The following is a 21562-nucleotide window of genomic DNA, read 5'->3' as shown; positions in this document are numbered from 1 at the left end:
TTAAGATTTTATTTCTTAGTAATCTCCACAGCCAACGTGGGGCTTGAACCCACAACCCTGAGATCAAGCGTCACGTGCTCTGCTGACTGAGCCAGCCAGGTGCCCCTTCTTCAGTTAGTTCTTTGATGATGACTTCCTTTCCTCTCTTTTCTATTTGTATTTCTGTTATTCAGTTGTTGGACATCCTGGACTAGTCCTTTATTTTTCTTACCTTTTCTCCCATTTTCTATTTTTTAAAAATTTCATTGTGCCTTCTGAGAGATTTCTTCAACTTTATCTACCAGTCCTTTTTTGAGTTTTTTGTTTCTGCTGTAATTTTCTTTTTTTAAAGATTTATTTATTTGAGGGCGCCTGGGTGGCTCAGTTGGTTAAGCGACTGCCTTCGGCTCAGGTCATGATCCTGGAGTCCCGGGATGGAGTCCCGGGATCGAGTCCCGCATCGGGCTCCCTGCTCAGCAGGGAGTCTGCTTCTCCCTCTGACTCTCTTCCCTCTCGTGCTCTCTCTCTATCTCATTCTCTCTCTCAAATAAATAAATAAAATCTATAAAAAAAAAGATTTATTTATTTGAGAGACAGCAAGAAAGTGTGGGGGGAGGGGCAAAGGGGGGAGGGAGGGAGAGACTCTCCAGCAGACTCCTCACTGAATGAGGAGCCCAATGTGGGGCTTGATCCTGTGACTCTGAGGTCATGAACCTCAGCCAAAAATCAAGAGTCAGATACTTAACCAACTGAGCCCCCCAGGTGCCCCTATAATTTTAATTTCTAAGAGCTCATCTTTGTTCTCACGGTGCTCCTTTTTTTTTTTTTTTAAATCACATCCTGTTGTTGTTTTATGATTACAGTATCTGTGCCTGTGTGGTACTGGTTGGTGTTCTGTCTGCCGTAAGGATGAGATTTTCTTTTATTCGTTTTTATTTAGTGAGTTATAATCTGTTACTTTTGTTGATTTTTAAAATTTTTTATTGTTATGTTAATCACCATACATTACATCATTAGTTTTTGATGTGTTGATTTTTTTTTTTTTTTAAGTTTATGTGGCCTTGGAAAGTGAGTTAGGGAGTGTTCCTTCTATTCCCTGGATGTCTTTGTGAAAGAATAGAGTGATCTATTTATTGAATGATTGGAATGAATGTGTTCATAAATTTTCTTTCTAAAAAACACCTGGTTCTGAAGCTGTCTTTGAAGGCCTTTTTTTTTGTTTTCAAACAACCAATTTAATTTCTTTAATGATTAAATACCATTCAGCTTCTATGTCTTTTTTAGTTAAATTCCATAGTTAATATTTTTAAAAAGTTATCATTTTACCTAAGTTTTCAAATTTGCTATCTTAAAGTGGTTTATAATAACCCTTCATCATCTATTCAGCCATAATCCCTGCTGAATCTAGTCATTTTCATTCCTGATATGTTTTTCTCTCTTTCTGGATTTATCCTCCTTTATAGATTTGGAAGTCTTTTCAAAGGCCCAGCTTTGGCTTTATTGATCTTTGCTGTTGTAACTGTTTTCTGTTTCTGCTGAGATCTCTCTGTATATCCATATCTATATCCCCATGTATCTGTAGCCATTCCTCTGTTTTTTCCCTTCTTTTTTGTTTTCATTGGACTTATTTCATTGTTCTTTTTCTAACTTCTTGAATGGATGCCTGGTGATTTAATTTTCGGCCATTTTTTTAAGACTTGAGAAAAAACTTGAAGTGAGGGATTGAACCTGGTGGTGTCTGAGGGAAGTGTTCCAGGGAGAAGGAAAGCCCTGAGTCAGGAGTATCCCTGGTGTGTTTGAGAGAAAAGGAAGGCCAGTTTAGTGAAAAGATTTTTCATGATAAAAATATGGAAGGGGCGCCTGGGTGGCTCAGTCAGTTAAGTGTCTGCCTTCAGCTCAGGTCATGATCTCAGGGTCCTGGGATCGAGCCCCGAGTTGGACTCCCTGCTCAGTGGGGAGCCTGCTTCTCCCTCTCCCTATGCTCCTCCTCCCCGCTTGTGCTCTCTCTCTCTCTCAAAGAAAGAAAGAAAAAAAATTTTTTTTAAAATATGGAAAATGCTTACCTCCTTTCATTTGTCACTTTCCATGCAGAGATCTCTGTTTTACACAACAGCTCTAATGAGTAGAGAGAACACCATCCCAGCCACTTTATGTTTTGTGATCTTAGGCTTTTTAACTTTGTTCATATTCATCTTCCCTTTTTATAATTATTTGTTGTCAGGATTAAATAAGGCAAATGTGAGTATTCCCACACAGTAGGTGCAGAGTAAATGGTTGTTAAATGTTTTGAATTTGGCATATTTACTGAAGTTATTTCTTTCCCCCCTAGTGTACACTCCTATGCTTTGGGCATCCTGCCCTCTGTACCGCTGCCAGTGTGCATAGCTGTCATCCCTGTAATCGGTAATAGCAGCAGGCTCTGGAGTCTGATATTTTCCTCTTCTGCTCATGGTTTCACTAAGCTGGACTTTCCTAGGCATGGTAATTTCATTTTCTTTCCTCATGTGCCATTGAGAACAGTAGCCGTGGTTTTTTCTCACAGCTCTTAGTCTGACAGTGGTACCATCCTACCGAGGAATGTTGACTTTCTCCTACACTTGCTCACAGGTGTGCTCAGTGCGCACTGCCGAATCACTTGTTTCTCCTTGCTGAATTGGTACGGTATCTTGCCTTTGTTGTTGGGCCTTTTCTTGCTCCTGAAATAGCTTTATAATCTTTCATTAGCCACCTTTTCTCTTGTATTGCCATTGCAATTTTGCCCACTTATATCCCATCAAGCTGGGGTCAGCAAGGATTTTCTGTAAAGGTCCAGTTGACAAATATTTTACACTTTGCAGACCAAATGTGGTCTCTGTCACATTCTCTCCCCGGCCCCCCTGCCGAAATGTAAAAGCCATTTCTGACTTTAGTAAATATGAATTGTTAATTTTTTTTCTGGTGCCTTAATTTTTAAATTGTGGAATAGAGTATATATTTAAAAGTGCATGAAAACTTACACACTTGGTTTAATGCACAAAAGTGAAACAGTTTTGTGAATCCTACCTCCCAAGCCAGAAATAGAATATTATCAATACTTCAGAGCTGCCCTCCCATGTTCCTCCTTGAATGTATTTTTCCTCTACCTACCTGATATCCTGCATTTTCTTTGCTTTTTAAAATAGTTTTACCATATATGATGGATCTCTTAACTGATTTTGAGTTTTGTATAAAATGGAATCATCTCTATATGTACCTTCTATTGCTTAGCAATTATGTTTTTGGGATTCATTCACATTAATGCACATGGTTCATTCAATATCACTGCTTACTGAATTTAATTTTTGGACTATACCACATCCTTTTACAGTGCATTTTACTATCGATGGACATTTGGATTGTTTCCAGTCTTTTGTTCTCATGAATAATGCTGCTGTGAACATTCTTAACTTAAATCTGATACAAATGTATATGAGATTTTTTTAAAGATTTTATTTATTTATTTGACAGAGAGAGAGAGAGAGACAGTGAGAGAGGGAACACAAGCAGGGGGAGAGGGAGAAGCAGGGCTCCTGCCGAGCAGGGAGCCTGATGCGGGGCTCGATCCCAGGACCCTGAGATCATGACCTGAGCCGAAGGCAGACGCTTAACGCCACCCAGGCGCCCCTGTGTATGAGATTTTAAGGGACCTTACCTAATAGTGAAATCGTTGGGCCCTTGCAAGGCTAGCTTTATTAACGTTACCTACATATTTATGCTTTTGTTCTTCATTTGCATTTACATTTCAGATTTTCTTTATAAGATCATTGTTCAACTGCCTTTATAATTACCTTTACTGATAGCCAGCAGGTGACAAACTCTTAAGTTTTTACTTCTTCGAAATTACTTTTATTTTACCCTCATTCATGAAAGGTATTTCTCTTTATATAGAATTCTCTTTTGTCTCAGCACATTGCAGGCATTATTCCACTGTCGGGCTAGAAATAAACAGTTTGGCTTCAGTATTGCTTTTGAAGACACTTGTCTCTCTTATTCTTGCCTTTTTGAGAGTAATCTTTCTCTTCTTTCTGGCTGCTTTTAAAGTATTCTTTTTTGATGTTGCTATTAAATTCCACTGTGGTATCTCTGTGTCTAGATTTCTCTTTAATAATCCTGTTTGGAATGTATTAGGCTTCTTGGATATTTAGATTAGTATCTTTTTTTAGCTTTAGAAAATTTGACGAGGATTGCTGAGAATATTGCCCTTGCCTCATTCCTTTTACTCCTTGAGGTCCAATTAGAGTTTTTCCAGATTCTGTCACTTCTGTCTTCCATGTCTCTTCCTCTTGTTTTAGATTAAAAAGTATACCGCCTCTTTGACTCTGCTGTGGTTTGAGTAATTTCCTTTTATCTATCTTCCAGTACCCTAACTCACCTTTCATTTATCTGATCTGCTGTTAAATCTGCCTATTGCATTTTTTATTTCTTTTTCTTTTTTTCTTTTTCTTTTTTTGTGAGAGAGAGTGTACATGCCATGGAGGGGAGGGAGCGGCAGAGGGAGAGAGAATCCCAAGCAGGCTCCCCACCCAGTGCAGAGCCCGATGCAGGGCTCTATCTCATGACCTGGAGATCATTACCTGAGCTGAAATCAAGAGTCAAATGCCCAACCAACTGAGCCACCCAGGTGCCCCCAAATTTTTATTTCTAATAATACATTCTTTATTAGAAGTTCTGTTTGGTTCACTTTTTTTTTTTCTTTCCTTTCCTTTCTTTCTTTCCTTTTATTTTAAGTTAATTCTACCACTGAGAGTCACATGCTTCATAGGCTGAGCCAGCCAGGTGCCTCTGCTTGCTTCATTTTCAAATCAGCTTGTTCTACTCATGGTGTTTTATTTCCTTATTTGTTGTAGATATATGACTGAGTGTGTGATCTGCTTATTTTTCTCACAAGTGTATCTTGGAAAATGTTTGAGGTCAAGGATAATAAAGTTGGTTTCTCCAAAGGAGATTGCATTTGCTTCTGTCAGTTGCCTATGGCCCCTTCCAGTCCTTGGCTCTTAAAATAAATTCTGGGCTTAAGGTTTTTCAGAACACCCAAGTAGTATTTTAAGTTGTAATTACCCATGTGAGGGCTGGCTTGTGGTTTTTAATTCTCAGGGGAGATGTTTTTCTTCCCTCTCTTCAATGCCATGGCTCAGGGCAGCATTTTTTTTTTTTCCACTTTAAATAGTCCCTGTGGAATATGGAAACTCATTTCTAGTTTACCCTCATGCTGAGAGTTGTAGCTTTTTGAGCTAACAGCTTTTCCAGGGTCTTCAAACTCCCCATCCTAGGTAGGTCAGTATTGTTTGTCTTCTGTTTCCAGAGGCCTGCAAGGCTATAAAAGTTGATAATTGAATTTACCCAATTTGGTAAACACTTTCAAGGTGAAAATCAGCTTTAACCAACTCAATTGACCTTTCTGTATTCCTGTCTTCATTTAACTTTTGTTCTGAACATTCCTTATTTCTTGTCACCTTATGAATGCATTTGAGAGAATATTTTAAAATACGTTTCCTGTAATTTTTGTTGTTTTCAGTGGGAAGCTTAGCTTAGTTTCTGAGTCTACAGTGTTGCTGGAAGCAGGAGAGTCTCTTTTTTATTTTTATATTCTCATTTAGATTTTACTGTTCTTGGGAGGAGTGACCATCCCTGGGACTCCTTGTGCAGTCTCAGTGTTGGGTGGACACTCAGCGATATAGGTAGATGTGCAGCTAGAAACACTTTGGAGGGCTTTCATTTTACATGTTTTATTTCAAATTATGTTTTTTAGTCTTCCTAGTTATTTGGTGAGGGTCGGTATATTATTTTAACCTCTATTTTACAGATAAGTATATTAAGACTTAGGAAAAGAATCTGGACACAAATCTTAGTAATTAGTTGGGCTGGGATTTAGATTCATGACTTTTGACTCAGTTCTGTGTCCTTTCCACTATGGCATGTTGCTTTTTAATTAACATTGTTGACATTTGGCATCTCTTGATTATTGTATCTAGATAAGAAAATTCTGGGGAAACCACTGGATTAATATCTAGATGAAATTATCTCTAAATTCTCACCTGAAAGAAATTGTTAGCTGAATGTTCACTTTGCTTAATCTTTTATCAGTGACTTAGAACGATATTTTGACTTCTGTTAACAGAAAGCAGAAAAGAAGAAAGTGAAATACAGTATTGTGAAATACTTTTGTTGTAAAATATAGGTAATTTTTGTCTTTTCCTACAGGTGTGTATGTAATATAGATTGCAGTGGCTACAGTTTTAATCCTGTGTGTGCTTCTGATGGGAGTTCCTACAACAATCCTTGTTTTGTTCGAGAAGCATCTTGTATAAAGCAAGAACAAATTGATATAAGACATCTTGGTCATTGCACAGGTAAAATCCATTCTACTCATCCAGAGACCTGTCTGTAATATTCTCTGTCTGAAATCTTACTTGTCATTTTGGTAGTGTTCCATATTTGTAAAATGAGAAGTCTTTGATGTTCTATTTGTTTCTTTTATTACTTTACATTTTAGAATTTCTTCTGTTACTAACTTAGATTTTGTTTCCATTTATTTTCATCTTCTCAAGATGCAAACCATGCTTTTTGGTTGATCATGTAGTAACTAAGCTCTTCCTAACATAGACTTGTAGACACATTTATAGTTCTTAAAGGTCTCAAATTTATAGCAATGATTATAGCTATTGAGTGATTAGTCAGCTTATTTTAATTACAGTAAAACTACAAGCATTGCCAAATATTCATCTTTTTTTTTCTAGAGCATAGAAGTTTACTTTGTTTTCTCATCTCTCTGTAGTTTTTGCCCCTACATATTATGTACTGTTAGAGATTTTGGTGTGAGGTTATAGAATGTAAGGAAAAATTATTACCTTCAGTTTAAAATTCTTATTGCTCTTCTTGCTTTTTGTCATAGCTTAGAGCCACGATAGCAACTAAGAATTTGTTTTAGTTTTCCATTTCAACTAGAAATATCCAGTCACTAAAGGTAGAACTTCTCAACCTTCTTTCTTTAGTAATACACATATGGGCTAGGATAATGTAATTAGTTCCTAGTAACGTACATCATACAAGAGCCAGACACATTGTCATGGACTTGTGGGTCTTTCCTGCTTACGAGGTCCATCCCTCCTACCTTTTTTGGACTTATTAAAGGGATATGTTTTTATCTAAGCTAAGGGAAAAGTGTTGTAAGCCAGAGTTTGGTACTTTATATTGGTAACAAATTATTTGTGAAATACTGCACAAAGGATTGCAGTATCTCTGGTCTAAGCTACCAGAGAATGCCCAAGAAGCTCATCAGAGGATTTCCATGTGGAGGTCAGATATGGGCGGGAGAGCAAACCATTTGCTGATAGAGACCCCTTGTAGGTAGACATACCACTTAGCCTTGATCTTAAAGAAGTGTATGGTTTGTTTTTCTTTCATAGAGTGGCATTTAGAGCCTAAGTTGAAACAGTAGCTTAGAGAAATAATACCTTTTATGAAGAACTGGTTCATGATTGAATGGTTCTACCTGCAATTTCAAACTTCAAGTTGGTCAAGCTTGAGAATTTTGTTAATTGAAATTCATGCCTATCTAGAATCCTTTGGAGTAGTTGGTCCTTAACTTTTATCTTGGTCCTCTTGATAATACTTCCATTCATACCTAACTATACCTTCCCTTTCCTCCCTCACTATGTAGTGGGAAGCTGAAAGCTTGTGCTTCTAACACCCATTTGTGGTTCATTTACAGTCTTTGCAGTCCAAATACAATTCACCAGTCTGGGGTCATTTCTATTGCAAGTTTTTTCTGATAACATAGCTGAGATTCCACTTTTATCTTAATCTGATATGTTTCCAAGGAAACAGTGGTAAGAGAGGTAAATCTTGAGACCATTGTCCCTTGGAGAGAGGGCTAATACTTTCCCTTTGGGGTATGTGTTATTTTAGTTTGCACAGGAAAGACTTTCTAAGGAGATGACATTTGACCTGAAGTCTAAATGATACCAGGTTGTCCATCTTGCAGAGTGTGTATATATTTGGGATGCCTTGAGGCCTGAGGTAGAAATAGCACAATAGATCAAGAGAATGGTGAGAAATGTGAGCAAGATAAGTGGATAGAGTTGGGAAGGACCTAGAGCATTTGGAATATTTGGGAGTTTCATGGTATGACTTAAACATTCTGTGTGTCTTAATTTGAAAACTTTTCTTTTGTAGACACAGATGACACTAGTTTGTTGGGAAAAAAAGATGACGGACTACAGTATCGACCAGATGTGAAAGGTACTGAATCATGATTTTCCAGATTTTGGCCAACTATTGAAATATGATCACTAGCTGTCCTTAGTAGTTCTATTTCCGTTATAATGATCATTCCAACTTTGCTCTCTGTAGCAATACATTATGGAATATATTATTAGTAATAATATTAAATGAAATAGCTAAGGTGCTTATTCTCAATTTATAGAGTACTCTCATATATGCTTTTTTTTTAATTAAAATTTTTATTGAGATAATTGCAGGTTCACATGTAGTTGTAAGAAATTATACAGAAAGATCCCTCATCTTTGCTTTTTAAATCCTCTTTACTTCTTTAGAATATACTATTAATGCTTGCCTTTTGTGCACCATCTTTGATCCTTGTTCCCTCTGCCTGGAACTTTTCTCTACCTAATATTCATCCTTTCAGTCTTAGCTTAGAAGTCATTTCCTTTTGGGAAGTATTCCTTGACCCTTAAGTCTAGAATTAGGTGCCTCTCTATATACCCTCCTATCCAAACATTTAACCTACTTTAATTATAATTGTTTTTTTTTTACTCATCTGTATTCACCTCTAGGCTCTGAGTTTTGTGAGGACAGGAGACTGTATCTGTCATGTTCACTTTTGCATTCCTAACTCTTGGCAGAATGTTTGGCACATACTTAGGTACTCCATACTTGTCAAAAGAATGGATGAAACTCAAAGAAACTGTAGGATTTATTTGTACACAGGCTTATATGTAGTAAAGGTCAGAGCAGCAGGGATTGGATTCCAGGTCTCTTGACCTTAAGTCCAGTGCTCTTTGATTTAATTTGATTCTTAACAACTACTCTGAGGCCTAAGGATCAAGGGGAACATTGAGGCTCTAGGACGTTCTATGTAGTGAACTGAAGCAGGTGTGGATCTTGGGACTCCCTAGTTTGAGACTTAAATATAATTGCTCTTTTTTTTTTTTAAAGATTTTATTTATTTATTTGACAGAGAGAGACACAGCGAGAAAGGAAACACAAGCAGGGGGAGTGGGAGAGGGAGAGGCAGGCTTCTCGCAGAGCAGGGAGCCCGATGCGGGGCTCGATCCCAGGACCCTGGGATCATGACCTCAGCCGAAGGCAGACGCTTAACCACTGAGCCACCCGGGTGCCCCTATAATTGCTCTTTCACACGTACATCTTCTACCCATTTGTTAAGTTATACTAATGAAGAATTGTTTTTAGAAGTGTGATCTACCTTTTATGCCTAATTTCTAAAAAATACATAAATGAGAATAATAATAGTACCTATCTCATAGTTTTATAAAAATTAAATAATACAGGGGTACCTGGGTGGCTCAGTTGGTTAAGTGTCCGACTCTTGGTTTAGGCTTAGGTCATGATCTCAGTTGTGAGATCGAGCCCTGAGTTGGCCTCCGTGTTCAGTGGGGAGTCTGCTTGAAGATTCTCTCACTCTCCCTTTGTGCCTGCCCCTACTTGCATGCTTATGCCCCCCCAAATAAATAATTAATCTTTAAAAAAATTAAATAATACATGTCAAGTGCTTAGAACAGTATATCTGACATACTCATAAGTGCTTAATAAATGATAACCGTCATTATCATTGAATAATTTGTTGTTTCTCTCACTGGAATCCTGTCACACCTGAATCATTTATATCCCATGAGCTCCTGAAATATCAGTTTCCTATGTTGATACAAGTGCTGTTTTTAAAATAGAAAATCTCCTGTATTCCCTTAGGAGACATAAGAGATTAGCCCCAGTTTTATTCTGTATACTGTTAGTACATGACCATAATATGAAGGCTGTTTTTCAGTAGGTTGAGACTCATACTTAAGGTAACTTGGGGAATTGTGTGTGCCCCAAGTACTTGTCTGCCTTTGATAAAATTAGAGGGATAATTTAGTGCCTAGGCCACTTTTGAGATACTGAAAATTCTTTACACATAAGAATTGGTCTATAACTCAAATGAAATTATCATAATCAGTAGATCTAATTTATTATGTGCCTACTTTATACTGGTCGTTTTATCAGACACTGTCGGTGGATAGAAAGATATCAAATACATGACATCCATCTTTAAAGAGCCTTTGATATAATAAGAAATGAATATAACCTTCTAACAAAGTAGAAGTTGGCTATTTTATAAATGTGGTTAAAAGTGCAATGGGAATTCAGAAAAGGGGATTACTATGTGGTGGAAGATAGTGAGGATCTGAGGAACTTAATGGAAGAGGTGTCTTGAATGCTATGTTGTCCTAGGAAATTTAAACTCTATTTGTAGGCAGTGGAGAATCATTAATATCTTTGAAAAAGAAAAGGCTGCAAAGTTAACCAGTTGAATGAATGGTACCTGGCAGGAACAATGTGCTTATTATTATATATATTGGACTGGAGGCAGGGAGATCAGTTAGGTAGACTCAAAGGGAATATAGACTCTGGCTTAGATCAGAGGGATAGAGAGTTCAGATGACTTGGGTGTTGGATCCTACTGAAAGAACTAAGGATGTTGGGAGGGGAAATGTGTTTGTGGTAAGGTAAGGGAGAAGTTGATGGTGGAGGTGATTAATTTTGGAATTTGAGTTGCTTGTGGAACTCTCCAGATGACTTTATTTAGCATAAATTTGCAAGTCAGTCTTTGGAGGTGATAGATAACTGAAGTCCTGAGAATGAGTAAGAGATTATAGAGCTGCATTGTTTAGATTCTTGCACACTTGAGATAGGGCTAGCCTGATTGAGAAACAAAACCTTTAATTTCATTTCAGTTAGTTTAAATTTAAATAGCCACATGTGGCCAGTTACTACTATATTGGGCAGCACAGACATAGAACATACTGAGAGTTGCACAAATTTCTGTTAGACCGTACAGGTATTACAAAGGAGAGGAGGCTTAGGATGAAGCAGAAAATGTTCCAGAAAAAACCAAGAAGACTGCAGTGGCACAGAAGCCAAAAGGGAGAGGTCGCATAAAAGTATCAGAGAGCGAGCATTGAATCTGAAGACAAGAGAATCATTGGTAATCTTGGACCAAGGAGTTTTTCCTAGAGTTATAAATATGAAATCCAAGTCGTGAAAGAGTTAAGAAATGTTCTAGTAAGGAATAGAGGTCAAAAGGTAACTATTTTGTATCCCCCCCCCCATTTGCTTCTATTTTTTGTCCTCACAAGCATTTGTAGGACGCCTTTAGTACATATTTGTGTCCCCAGTACACAACGAAGACTAGGTAGGTAGGCAGGCATCTAGGGGTGGAAGCTACAAAGTGAAAAGCAAGAACACAGCACCAGCAAGAAGCTGGACAAATTGGAAGATAGTGCTCAGTAGGGAAAATTTCTTAAAGTTGAGCTCTTGGAGAGTAGTGCTCATGGAATGGAACATTTGAATGTCCAGCACGGTGGCTGATTTAGTGCTTTTTTGGGCTGTTGGGAAACATGTGGTAAATATTGAAATTACAGTGTTGGAAGCTGTGTTGTAGATGTTGAAGCCATGCAGGGTATGATGGTTGAACATGAGGTATGTGGGAGATGGGTACGTGACATTTAAAAAACTTGATTATAGAAAATTTCACACTTATATAAACAGAATAGTATAATTAACCCTCATTTATCCAATACCCACCTTCAGCAGTTTTCAGTATTCTGTCATTCTTATTTTGTCTGTATACCTATACCCACTTGATTATCATTATTCTTATTTTACAGGTGGTTTTTTGAGGTCTAGTTTACATTCAGTGAGATACACGAATGTTAAGGTGTCAGTTTTGAAAAATGATACACCCCATGTATACTACATTTTATCGCAGTCTCTAACATCTCCATCTGCCACAAAGTTCCTTTGTGGCATGTGACATTTCAACGTGGCCGCTTTTATCCAAACGATATTTTCATATAGTCTAAAAATCTAACCATAATACTTTTTTTTTTTAAAGATTTTATTTATTTATTTGGCAGAGAGAGACACAGCAAGAGAGGGAACACAAGCAGGGGGAGTGGGAGAGGAAGAAGCAGGCTCCCCGCGGAGCAGGGAGCCCGATGCAGGGCTCGATCCCAGGACCCTGGGATCATGACCTGAGCCGAAGGCAGACGCTTAACAACTGAGCCACCCAGGCGCCCCTAACTGTAATACCTTTTTTATTTCCAAGACACTCTTGCTTCATTGCTGAGCTTCGCTTCACCCCAACCCTCACCCCATCTTTGGCCTCATCTTCTCAATAGTCTCTCCTCCTGCTGACCAAGGATACCAGAGATACTGAGATATTGGTATTATTATTCCCATTTCTTGGGAATATATATATATATATTTATATATATATAATATATATAAATTTCTCATTTTTATATATATATATATTTTAAGATTTTATTTATTCATTCGAGACACAGAGAGCGAGCATGAGCAGGGGGCGAGATAGAGGGAGAGGGCAAAGCAGGCTCCCCGCTGAGCCAGGAGCTGGATATGGGACTTGATCCCAGAACCCTGGGGTCATGACCTGAGCCAAAGGCAGACGCTTAACCATCTGAGCCACCCAGGCGCCCCTCGTTTCTATATTTTAACACAGCTCTTTCGATATGCCCTTTTTAAAGTGGTCTTGATAAAGTCCTGTCATTGAGCGGTAAGACTGAGCCAGTTGCTAAAATCTTGCAGGAAGTCTGAGAGTGTGTGCTGTGGAGCATGGTAGAGAGTCATGATAAGGACTTTTAGAAGGCCGTATGGGCAGATGGCACAGACCCCTAAGAAATGAAAGTCGTTGGGAGAGGAGAGTGGAATACTGATCTTTGGGTGACAGGTGGGAAGCACAGCAGGGGAAGGTGGAAGGGAAAGGGATGTAGGGAGTAATGTGGTCTTGGTCTATCAGGGAAATGAAAGGAGTACTTCTTAAGGGAATGGCTGAGGAGGTGGATAAGTTTATTCACATCAGAAAATGTGTTTCACTGGGCAGTGTGGAAAGGCTAGGAAGGGAAGAGTTAGGGTTTGTATGGAAAATGGGATTTAGGAATGAGAGAATGGGAGGTGTTGGAGGGAAGGTAGGCTTTTATACCTACATAGGTAATTCTTTGGGGTCTGAGGAGACTGGGGTTAGGGGAACCTTGTATGGGGGGATATGTTAGTGACGAAGCTTGGGGTGCCAGGGTAGTATAGGGGAAACAAGAAAGAATATATTGAATTTTTTTAACTGTAGGAATTTGTAGAAATGAGCCAGAGATTTACTGATGCATTATTGATGTGGTTTTTGAGGCCTCAGCAAATGACCTACCAGGTGCATGTCTTGGTTGTTAATAGCAACTCCTTATGCTTTATTTGGGTTGTGTGTTGATGGACCAGGACCGCCACCAATGGAACATGCCTTCGCAGATAGGCCATCTGGTGCTGGCCTTTCTCATAACATCATCCCTTAGAACCGTACTCTCCTTTGTATTTGAAAACCCTGCCGCTGGTGGTAGGTTTGTTTCTGAATGCCTCTGTGGGTGGAAGGAGCCACTGGGTGACCAAGTACACTTTTTATATCTCACACACACAGACATTGTTCAGAGATGAGCAACTGCAGCTGTTGTTCACGGAGCCTGTCACCACTTGCCTGAGGGCATTGTTTGGAGAAGACCATTCTGTGCCCAGTTCTTGCTGTGCGAGGCTCCATCACTGCTGTGGTTTCTGAAACTGTGCTTCATGACATCTTTAAAGCCTTTTTACATTTCCTTTTTGAAGTTAATCTAATTTACTTGGCCCAGAGAGCAGGTGCCTGGACATTCTGCTTTTGTCCATTCCCTACACATCTCCCAGGGTAGTTTGGTGAGATAATAGGGTGATGGTTCAGGGCTTGCTCTGTGGAATCAGACTTAGTCTACGCTTGAAGGCTGTGTGGCCAGCTATCTCTGAGCCTCAGTGATCATATCTATATAGTGGGGACGCTCATATCTACTGCCTAGGATTACTCTGATTATGAAATGCTGTATCACTGGATTTTTGTCCATGTTACTGTGGTGATTGTTGATACTTCTGGTTTCTATTTTCATTGTTGGTGGTCAAAGGTCTCACCATTGGTGAGTCTACCTATATCTACATCATGTTTAATGTGGTTCATGAGTGACATCAGTAGGATTCATCCATTCAGTCATTATTACTCATGTACCCTTCTGTGTGTCAGCTGCTTTCACATATTTGTGTTATTATTTGATCTTCATTACAACCATGTTATCCTCATTTTGCAGATGAAGAAGCTGAAACTGAATTTGTGGCTCATGTAGAATGGCAGAACAAGGACTAGAATTCAAGCTTTTCTGCCTCTAAGCCCTGGTGCTCTTTTTCTTGTACCACAACTATTCCAGAATTCTCTTCTGCCCCTTTACTTGCTTTCTTTACTTAATTTCCTTTAGAACTTTAATGTACTCTCAGCTGTCACCTTGGTGAACATTTGTTCTCTAGCCTTAATTTAGAGCTTAATCTTAAGCTCTAGTTTCATATATTCATATGTAGTACCTGGAACATAATAGGTGCTTAGTAAATACTTTCAGATGACTAAAGGTTTAAATTTGAACTCAGCTTACTGCATTTGGTCTATGAATATCCTGTCATTAGGCTCATATTTAGAGTCATTTTTTCCAAATTTTTTTTTATTTTGGTGAAATGTAAATAACAAAATTTAACCATTTTAATCATTTTTAAGTACACAGCTCAGTAGTAGTAAATACATTCATGATGTTGTGCAACCACCACGACCATCCATTTCTAGAGCTCTTTCATCTTTTTTCTTTAAAGATTCATTCATTCACGAGAGAGAGAGAGAGAGAGAGAGAGAGAGAGTTGTGTGCACATGGGAGGAGTAGAGGCAGAGGGAGAAAGAGAATCTTCAAGCAGACTCCCCGCTGAGTGTGGAGCCCCGTGTGGGGCTCAATTCCACGACCCTGAGATCACAACCTGAGCAGAAAAGAGTCAGATGCTTAACCGACTGAGCCACCCAGGGACCCCTAGAGCTCTTTCATCTTGTAAAACTGGAACTATACCCAATAAACAGTAGCTTCCCACTTACTGTTCCTCTCAGCCCTGGCAACTGTCATTCTTTTTGTTTCTCTAATTTTGGCTACTCTAAGTACCTCATATAAGTGGAATACTATAGTGTTTGGCTTTTTGTGACTGGCTTATTTCAGTGAACATAATGCCCTCAAGATTAATCTGTATCATAGCATAAGTCAGAATTTCCTTTTTGAGGCTGAATAACATTCCATTGCATGTATGTACTTCATTTTGTTTATCCATTCTTTCATTGATGGACAGTTGTGTTGGCTTCCATGTTTTAGCTATTATGAATGTTGTTGCTGTGAAGATGAGTATATAGCTATGTCTTTGAGACCCTGCTTTCAGTTCTTTTGCATATGTCCCCAGAAATGGAATTGTTGGATTATATGGTCATTATGTTTTTCATTTTTTGAGGAACCACCATTTTGTTTTCCACATTGGCTATATCATATATTCTTTTTTTTTAATATTTTATTTATTTATTTGACCCAGAGAGAGAAAGAGAGAGAGCAGCAGAGGGAGAGGGAGAAGCAGGCTCCCTGGGGAGTAGCAGAGGGAGAGGGGGAAGCAGGCTTCCCACAGAGCAGGGAGCCCGATGTGGGGCTCGATCCCAGGACCCTAGGATCATGACCTGAACTGAAGGCAGACGCTCAGCCAACTGAGCCACCCAGGCGCCCCTATCATATATTCTTATCAGCAGTGCACAAGGTTCCAATTTCTTTGCATGCTTGCCAACACTTAACTATTTTCTGGTTTTTTTTTTTTTTTTTTGGATAGTAGTCATCCTAATGGGTGTGGGGTGCTGTCTTAGACTTTTGATTTGCATTTGCCTAATGATTAGTGATGTTAAGCATCTTTCATGTGTTTATTGACCATACTTTCTTTGAATTCATGCATATTTTCTTTGGAGGAGAGTCATTTTGCGTAATTCTGTATTAAAACCATATTCAAAGGATAGTTCTGTTCTGCTAAATGCCTAAAGTACATCGAAGGGGCTAGTGCTGGGCACTACTTGTAAAGATGGTTGTTGCAAACTATCTAAAGAATGGGACTGGGGAAGTTTGACCTTAAGAAAAAAAATTGTTGGGTGGGGGGTTAGGGGGCAAGCAGATGTGGGGAAATCAATAGTTAAAGAGAGATTTCATTCAACATAAGGAACATTTGATAATATTGGAATTAATTGTGTTGAGTTCTTCACCTTCTGGAAGTGGTAAAGTAGAAACAGGATTTCGGGGTTGCAACTAAAGGGATTCCTTCATCAGACCAGATGGCCCTCAAAGGCCCTTCTAGCTCTGAGTTTCTGAGAGCTCATTCTGAAGCATCTTCAAGCTGTATTTATTTTTTCTCTATCTCTAATATTTATTCCTATTGCTAAGCTCTAGCTTAGCTTTTCATTGCCACAAGTAACTTCCTAATTGGTCACCTGGTCTTCCTAGTTCCCTGGTCTCTTTATCTTGCATGCTGTTATCCAATTAAATTTTTTAACAGCTTTTTGAGATACAATTTACACACCACTAGGTTCACCTGCTTAAAGTTTGCAATTCAATTTTTTAAAAATGATTTCTTGATTTTTATTTGACAGACAGCAAGAGAGAGAACACAAGCGGGGGGGGGGGGGGAGCTGGAGCAGGAGAAGCAGGCTCCCTGCTGAGCAGTGAGCCAGACGCAGGGCTCGCTGTTCAGGTCATGATCTGGTCCTGGGATTGAGTTCCACATCGGGCTTCCTGCTCAGCAGGGAGTCTGCTTCTCTCTCTCTCTCTCTCTGCCGTTCCTCCTGCTTTTGTTGTCTCGCTCTCTCTCTCTGTCCAATAAATAAATAAAATCTTTAAAAAAAAATAAAAAAAATATTTTTAAAGTGATCTCTACACCTAACGCGGCCCAGAGACCAAGAGTTGCATCCTTTACTGACCTGGGCCAGCCAGGCGCCCTCAATTTAATTTTATTTTTAAAGTATATTTAGGATTGTACAAGCATCATATCAGAATCAAATTTTAGGCCATTTTCATTACTCCAGAAAGAAACCTCACACCTATCAGCAGTTACTCCCCATTCCCCCAACCACCAGCTCTTGGCAACCACTCTCTGTTATGTAAAACATGGCTTTCATTGTGTTACTCTCCAGCTGGGAGGCCTTCAGTGTCTTCCTTATCCATATGATTAAGAAAACATGTCTTGGGGTGCTTGTGTGGCTCAGGTGGTTGAGCATCTGACTCTTGGTTTGGCTCAGGTCATGATCTCAGGGTTGTGAGATTAAGCTCTGTATCTGGCTCTGCATTCAGTGGGGAGTCTGCTTGAGATTCTCTCCTTCTCCTCCCCCTACTCAAATAAATAAATCTGTAAGAAAACATTTCTCACCTGGAGTTCATATTTTTCTATAATCTGATTTCAGCTTATTTTTCCAATTTTGACTTACACTGTTCCCCGGTTTGGATATACAGCTCTTGCTAAGGTTTATCTGTTTCTTCTTGTTGAGAATGCTGTGTGCATTATACCTTCCTTTTGGTTTCCACTCTTCTATCTAAAGAAATCTGTATATGCTTTGAGACCTAACTTAAGTCCTGTTCTTTCTGTGAATCCCTCCCTGAGTAATATCACCTATAATGAGTTCACCTTTAAACTTGAACTTCCCATAGCAGCCTGTATTGTAAAACCTTCTTTTGGCATTTAATTGTTAACTATCATGTGGGACCCCTTCTGTTGTGTTATTCAGCTTTTTGTGTGTGTATGTGTTGATTCCCTGAATTGATTATAAGCTTCTTAAGGGCAGGGACCATGTATACTTTTTCTTTATATCTTCTGTAGCTTAGCTGAGCATATGGTTGTGCACAGAAATAGTATGTAAGAATAATGGAATGAATAGAGCCGGCATTGAGCAGAATGCTAAATTTGAACTCTTTTGACAACCGCAGACTTCAAACTCTTACTGGACTTGTCCATGTTTTTACCAACTGAGCTATCCAGGCTCACACATGTCCATGTTTTTAGATGGCTTTGCTTTGTCTAGAACCTGATACCACATTCTTTCATTAATTCATTCAGTAAATGCTACTGGTGCTATACTTTGTTTACTAATTTCTCAAAACCCTGTTCTTGATTTAGTTAACTTTCTCTTATTGCTGTGATGTAGCTGAATTCTGATAGCTTTCAGTTCTGCATCATCATTTTTGAAATCTCCTTCTGTTTCTAGGACTTTCTTATAGTAGATTAGTACATTACCACAGCCTCTATAGACCTATACAGTACCATTATTACACGCATTATAAGATCTTATTATTATAGGTTGGTACATAACCTCAGTCTCTGTAGTCCCATTATTATGTACTTTGTGTTGTAATACACCATGAAAATATCATGTTCTGAGAAGTTGCAGGATGATGAGTGCTTTGGGAGACAGTTGCATTCCTCAAGTCACTTATGGGTTGATTGCAAATGTAGAATAGTACTTTTAATTTGAAACCATAACAAGAAAAGTACTATGTTCTAAGTGTTAGGAGTCACACAGAAATTAATAATAAAAACATCTAGATTCTTAAGGAGCTCACAGTCTCATGGTACCAACTGAGTTTAAAAACCCAAATAGTTCTAAAACAGTATCATGAGTATTGTAGTGGAGAAGTGGGTGCTCGGGATGATAGCAGCCCTGAAGGGAGGGTTTGATTTCTTCTGCTATGGCAGAATTATAGTTTGAGAACTGGAGGAGACCTTATGAGTCCTTTGAGGACAGGATATTTTTCTGTCCCCATCACCTAGCAGAGTGCCTGGCATATGGAAGGTAATCAATAAATGATAAATGGTCATCTATACTGTGTGGTCTTACATGGTAGATATTGAGTACTTGAAACATGGCTAGTTGGAATTGAGATGTGCTGTGAGTGTTAAGTACTCACCAGATTTTAAGGACTTATTTAAGACAATGTGTAAAAAAAAAAAAAATCACAATTTTTTATATTGATTATATGTTGAAATGATCCTTATTTGATATTAGATTAAATATGTGATTAAAATCAATTTACCCATTTCTTTTTAGTTTTATTTTTTATTTTTTTAAAGATTTTTATTTATTTATTTGAGAGAGAGAGAATGAGAGAGAGAGAGCACATGAGGGGGGGAGGGTCAGAGGGAGAAGCAGACTCCCTACCGAGCAGGGAGCCTGATGCGGGACTCGATCCAGGGACTCCAGGATCATGACCTGAGCCAAAGGCAGTCGCTTAACCAACTGAGCCATCCAGGTGCCCTCTTTTTAGTTTTAAAAAATATGGCTACTAGAAAATAAATTACATGTGTCTTGTATTATGTCAGACAATGCTGATCTTACTCAGCTGCCTTAGAGAGATGCTGTGATTTGACCAAGGTCACAAAATAGCAGATACCTTAAAATTGAGAATTTACATGTTGAATTTCTTGACTTCTGGTTCAGTTTTCCTTATAGCCCTAAATTAGTACAATGTAAATACATAAATTTTGAGGTAAAATGACATCAGTTTGGTCTTATTAGGGATGGCCCGATCTCCCTGTAATTCTCAAAACCACATGAAGTATAGGTTCTGTTATATTAAATATAGGTTACAGTTATGAAATCTCAGTCTTAGGGTGGTACGTTCAAGGTCACACAGCTAATAATGCACAGAATTTAAGGTAGGACTGTGAGAAACGACAGGAAACCTGGGAATTTTTCCTACACAAGGACAGGCCTATAAACACTGGGGACTCTTGAGTCCATAGAGGATGAATGTGTTAATGTATATGCCTGAAAAAAAAGTTTAAAAATCCATTGCAGAACATGAGGTTATGTGAATGAGTATATGTTTATGCAAGTACATGAAAGAGACAGAGAGACAGAGGGGGCTGGGGAGAAAGAGAGGGATAGAGAGAATGGATGATGAAATTGATTTTATTTATTTATTTTTAAAGATTTTATTTATTTATATGACACAGAGAGAGAGACAGCAAGAGAGGGAACACAAGCAGGGGGAGTGGAAGAGGGAGAAGCAGGCTTCCCGTGGAGCAGGGAGCCCGATGCGGAGCTCGATCCCAGGATCCTGGGATCAGACCTGAGCCAAAGACAGACGCTTAACGACTGAGCCACCCAGGCGCCCCTGTGAAGTTGATTTTAAAGACTGGGTCCTCATGCCAGCATCTTTCCTGATCCTGCCATCTTTCTTTCCTGATTCCCTTCCCTTCCCTTCCCTTTCCTTCCCTTCCCTTCCCTTCCCTCTCCTTCCCGAGAGAAAGAGGAGGGGGAGGGAAAATCCCAAGCAGGCTCCATCCCCAGCCCAGAGACTCACATGGGGCTCATTCTCACGACCCTGAGATCATGACCTGAGCCAAGATCAAGAGTCCGACGCTCAACCAACTGATCCACCCAGGCACCCTTTCCTTCCCATTTCTGACACTGAAATTACCATATTCCCATTTTCTTTATTCAACTCAGTTCAGTTCAAATCAATGTACCTAAGTCTAAACAGATGTTTATCAACATTTTTACAATGGTTCTCTTTGGATAGAGGGGTTTCAGGTGATTTAAAATTTTGTTTATTTGTTCTCTATATCATTTGAATTTTTTTTTCAATAACATAAACTAAGAAAAACCAGATTTGAAAAATAGCAAAACTATTTTCATTTGGAAGAAAAAATCAATATGCTTACTAGTTTTCATTCCAAAAATAAACCTTTCACCCTAAAATTTCAGTCGCATAACTTCCTCTCTGCTATTCCACTCTTTATTGGCTTCGATTTCATAGTCCCCAGGTGAATGATTAGATTAAGTCTCCAAAGGCCAGTGCTGTAATATACCATCTCTTGGTCATAGAGATGAGCTTTCTTGTAGAGGTAGCATTTATTTCTTTAGCTAGGATGTTTATGTTTTCTGGGGACAGACTGTTTGTAAACAACAGTAGCTCAGAGTGGTCATATCCTGCAACTATTTTTAAATGCTTTCAATCTAAACAGTCTATTTGCTGTGTTTATGTCATAATGAGACCTTGGTTGTTATTCAGCCCCTATCTGATAATTTTCTTTTCCAAATTACCCTGCAAATGTATTTGTCCCTGCAAATAGGGACTTTAATAAGTCCCTATTTTTTAGTTTCCTTTTCACTGCTTATTGACATGGTTTATGTTCTTTTAAGATGCTAGTGATCAAAGAGAAGATGTTTATATTGGAAACCACATGCCTTGCCCTGAAAACCTCAATGGTTACTGCATCCATGGGAAGTGTGAATTCATCTATTCAACTCAGAAGGCTTCTTGTAGGTAGGTCAACACCTCCAGGTCAGAGGTGAGGAATTTTTTCCTTCAGTCACTGCTCTACAGAAAGCAATGAAATACGGATTAAATATTATCAAAAAGTA

The 21562-nt window shown here is 38.8% G+C and overlaps 1 protein-coding gene across 1 annotated transcript in view; it reads left to right on the top strand.

The window, feature by feature from the left end:
• Positions 1 to 21562, top strand: part of TMEFF1 (transmembrane protein with EGF like and two follistatin like domains 1) — an 80672-nt gene that overhangs the window by 45779 nt on the left and 13331 nt on the right. Inside the window, exons 6-8 of the mRNA XM_025888511.2 lie at positions 6199 to 6347; positions 8173 to 8238; positions 21341 to 21464. Coding sequence (XP_025744296.1) covers positions 6199 to 6347; positions 8173 to 8238; positions 21341 to 21464 — 339 coding nt within the window. The remainder of the gene's footprint in view (positions 1 to 6198; positions 6348 to 8172; positions 8239 to 21340; positions 21465 to 21562) is intronic.

Source organism: Callorhinus ursinus, unplaced genomic scaffold (genome assembly GCF_003265705.2).
Source record: "Callorhinus ursinus isolate GAN/ISIS: 27379988/994484 unplaced genomic scaffold, GSC_fseal_2.0 scaffold24, whole genome shotgun sequence".
NCBI lineage: Eukaryota > Metazoa > Chordata > Mammalia > Carnivora > Otariidae > Callorhinus > Callorhinus ursinus.
Note: the sequence above shows the minus strand (reverse complement) of the source record. Positions and strands in the feature narration are given on the sequence as shown.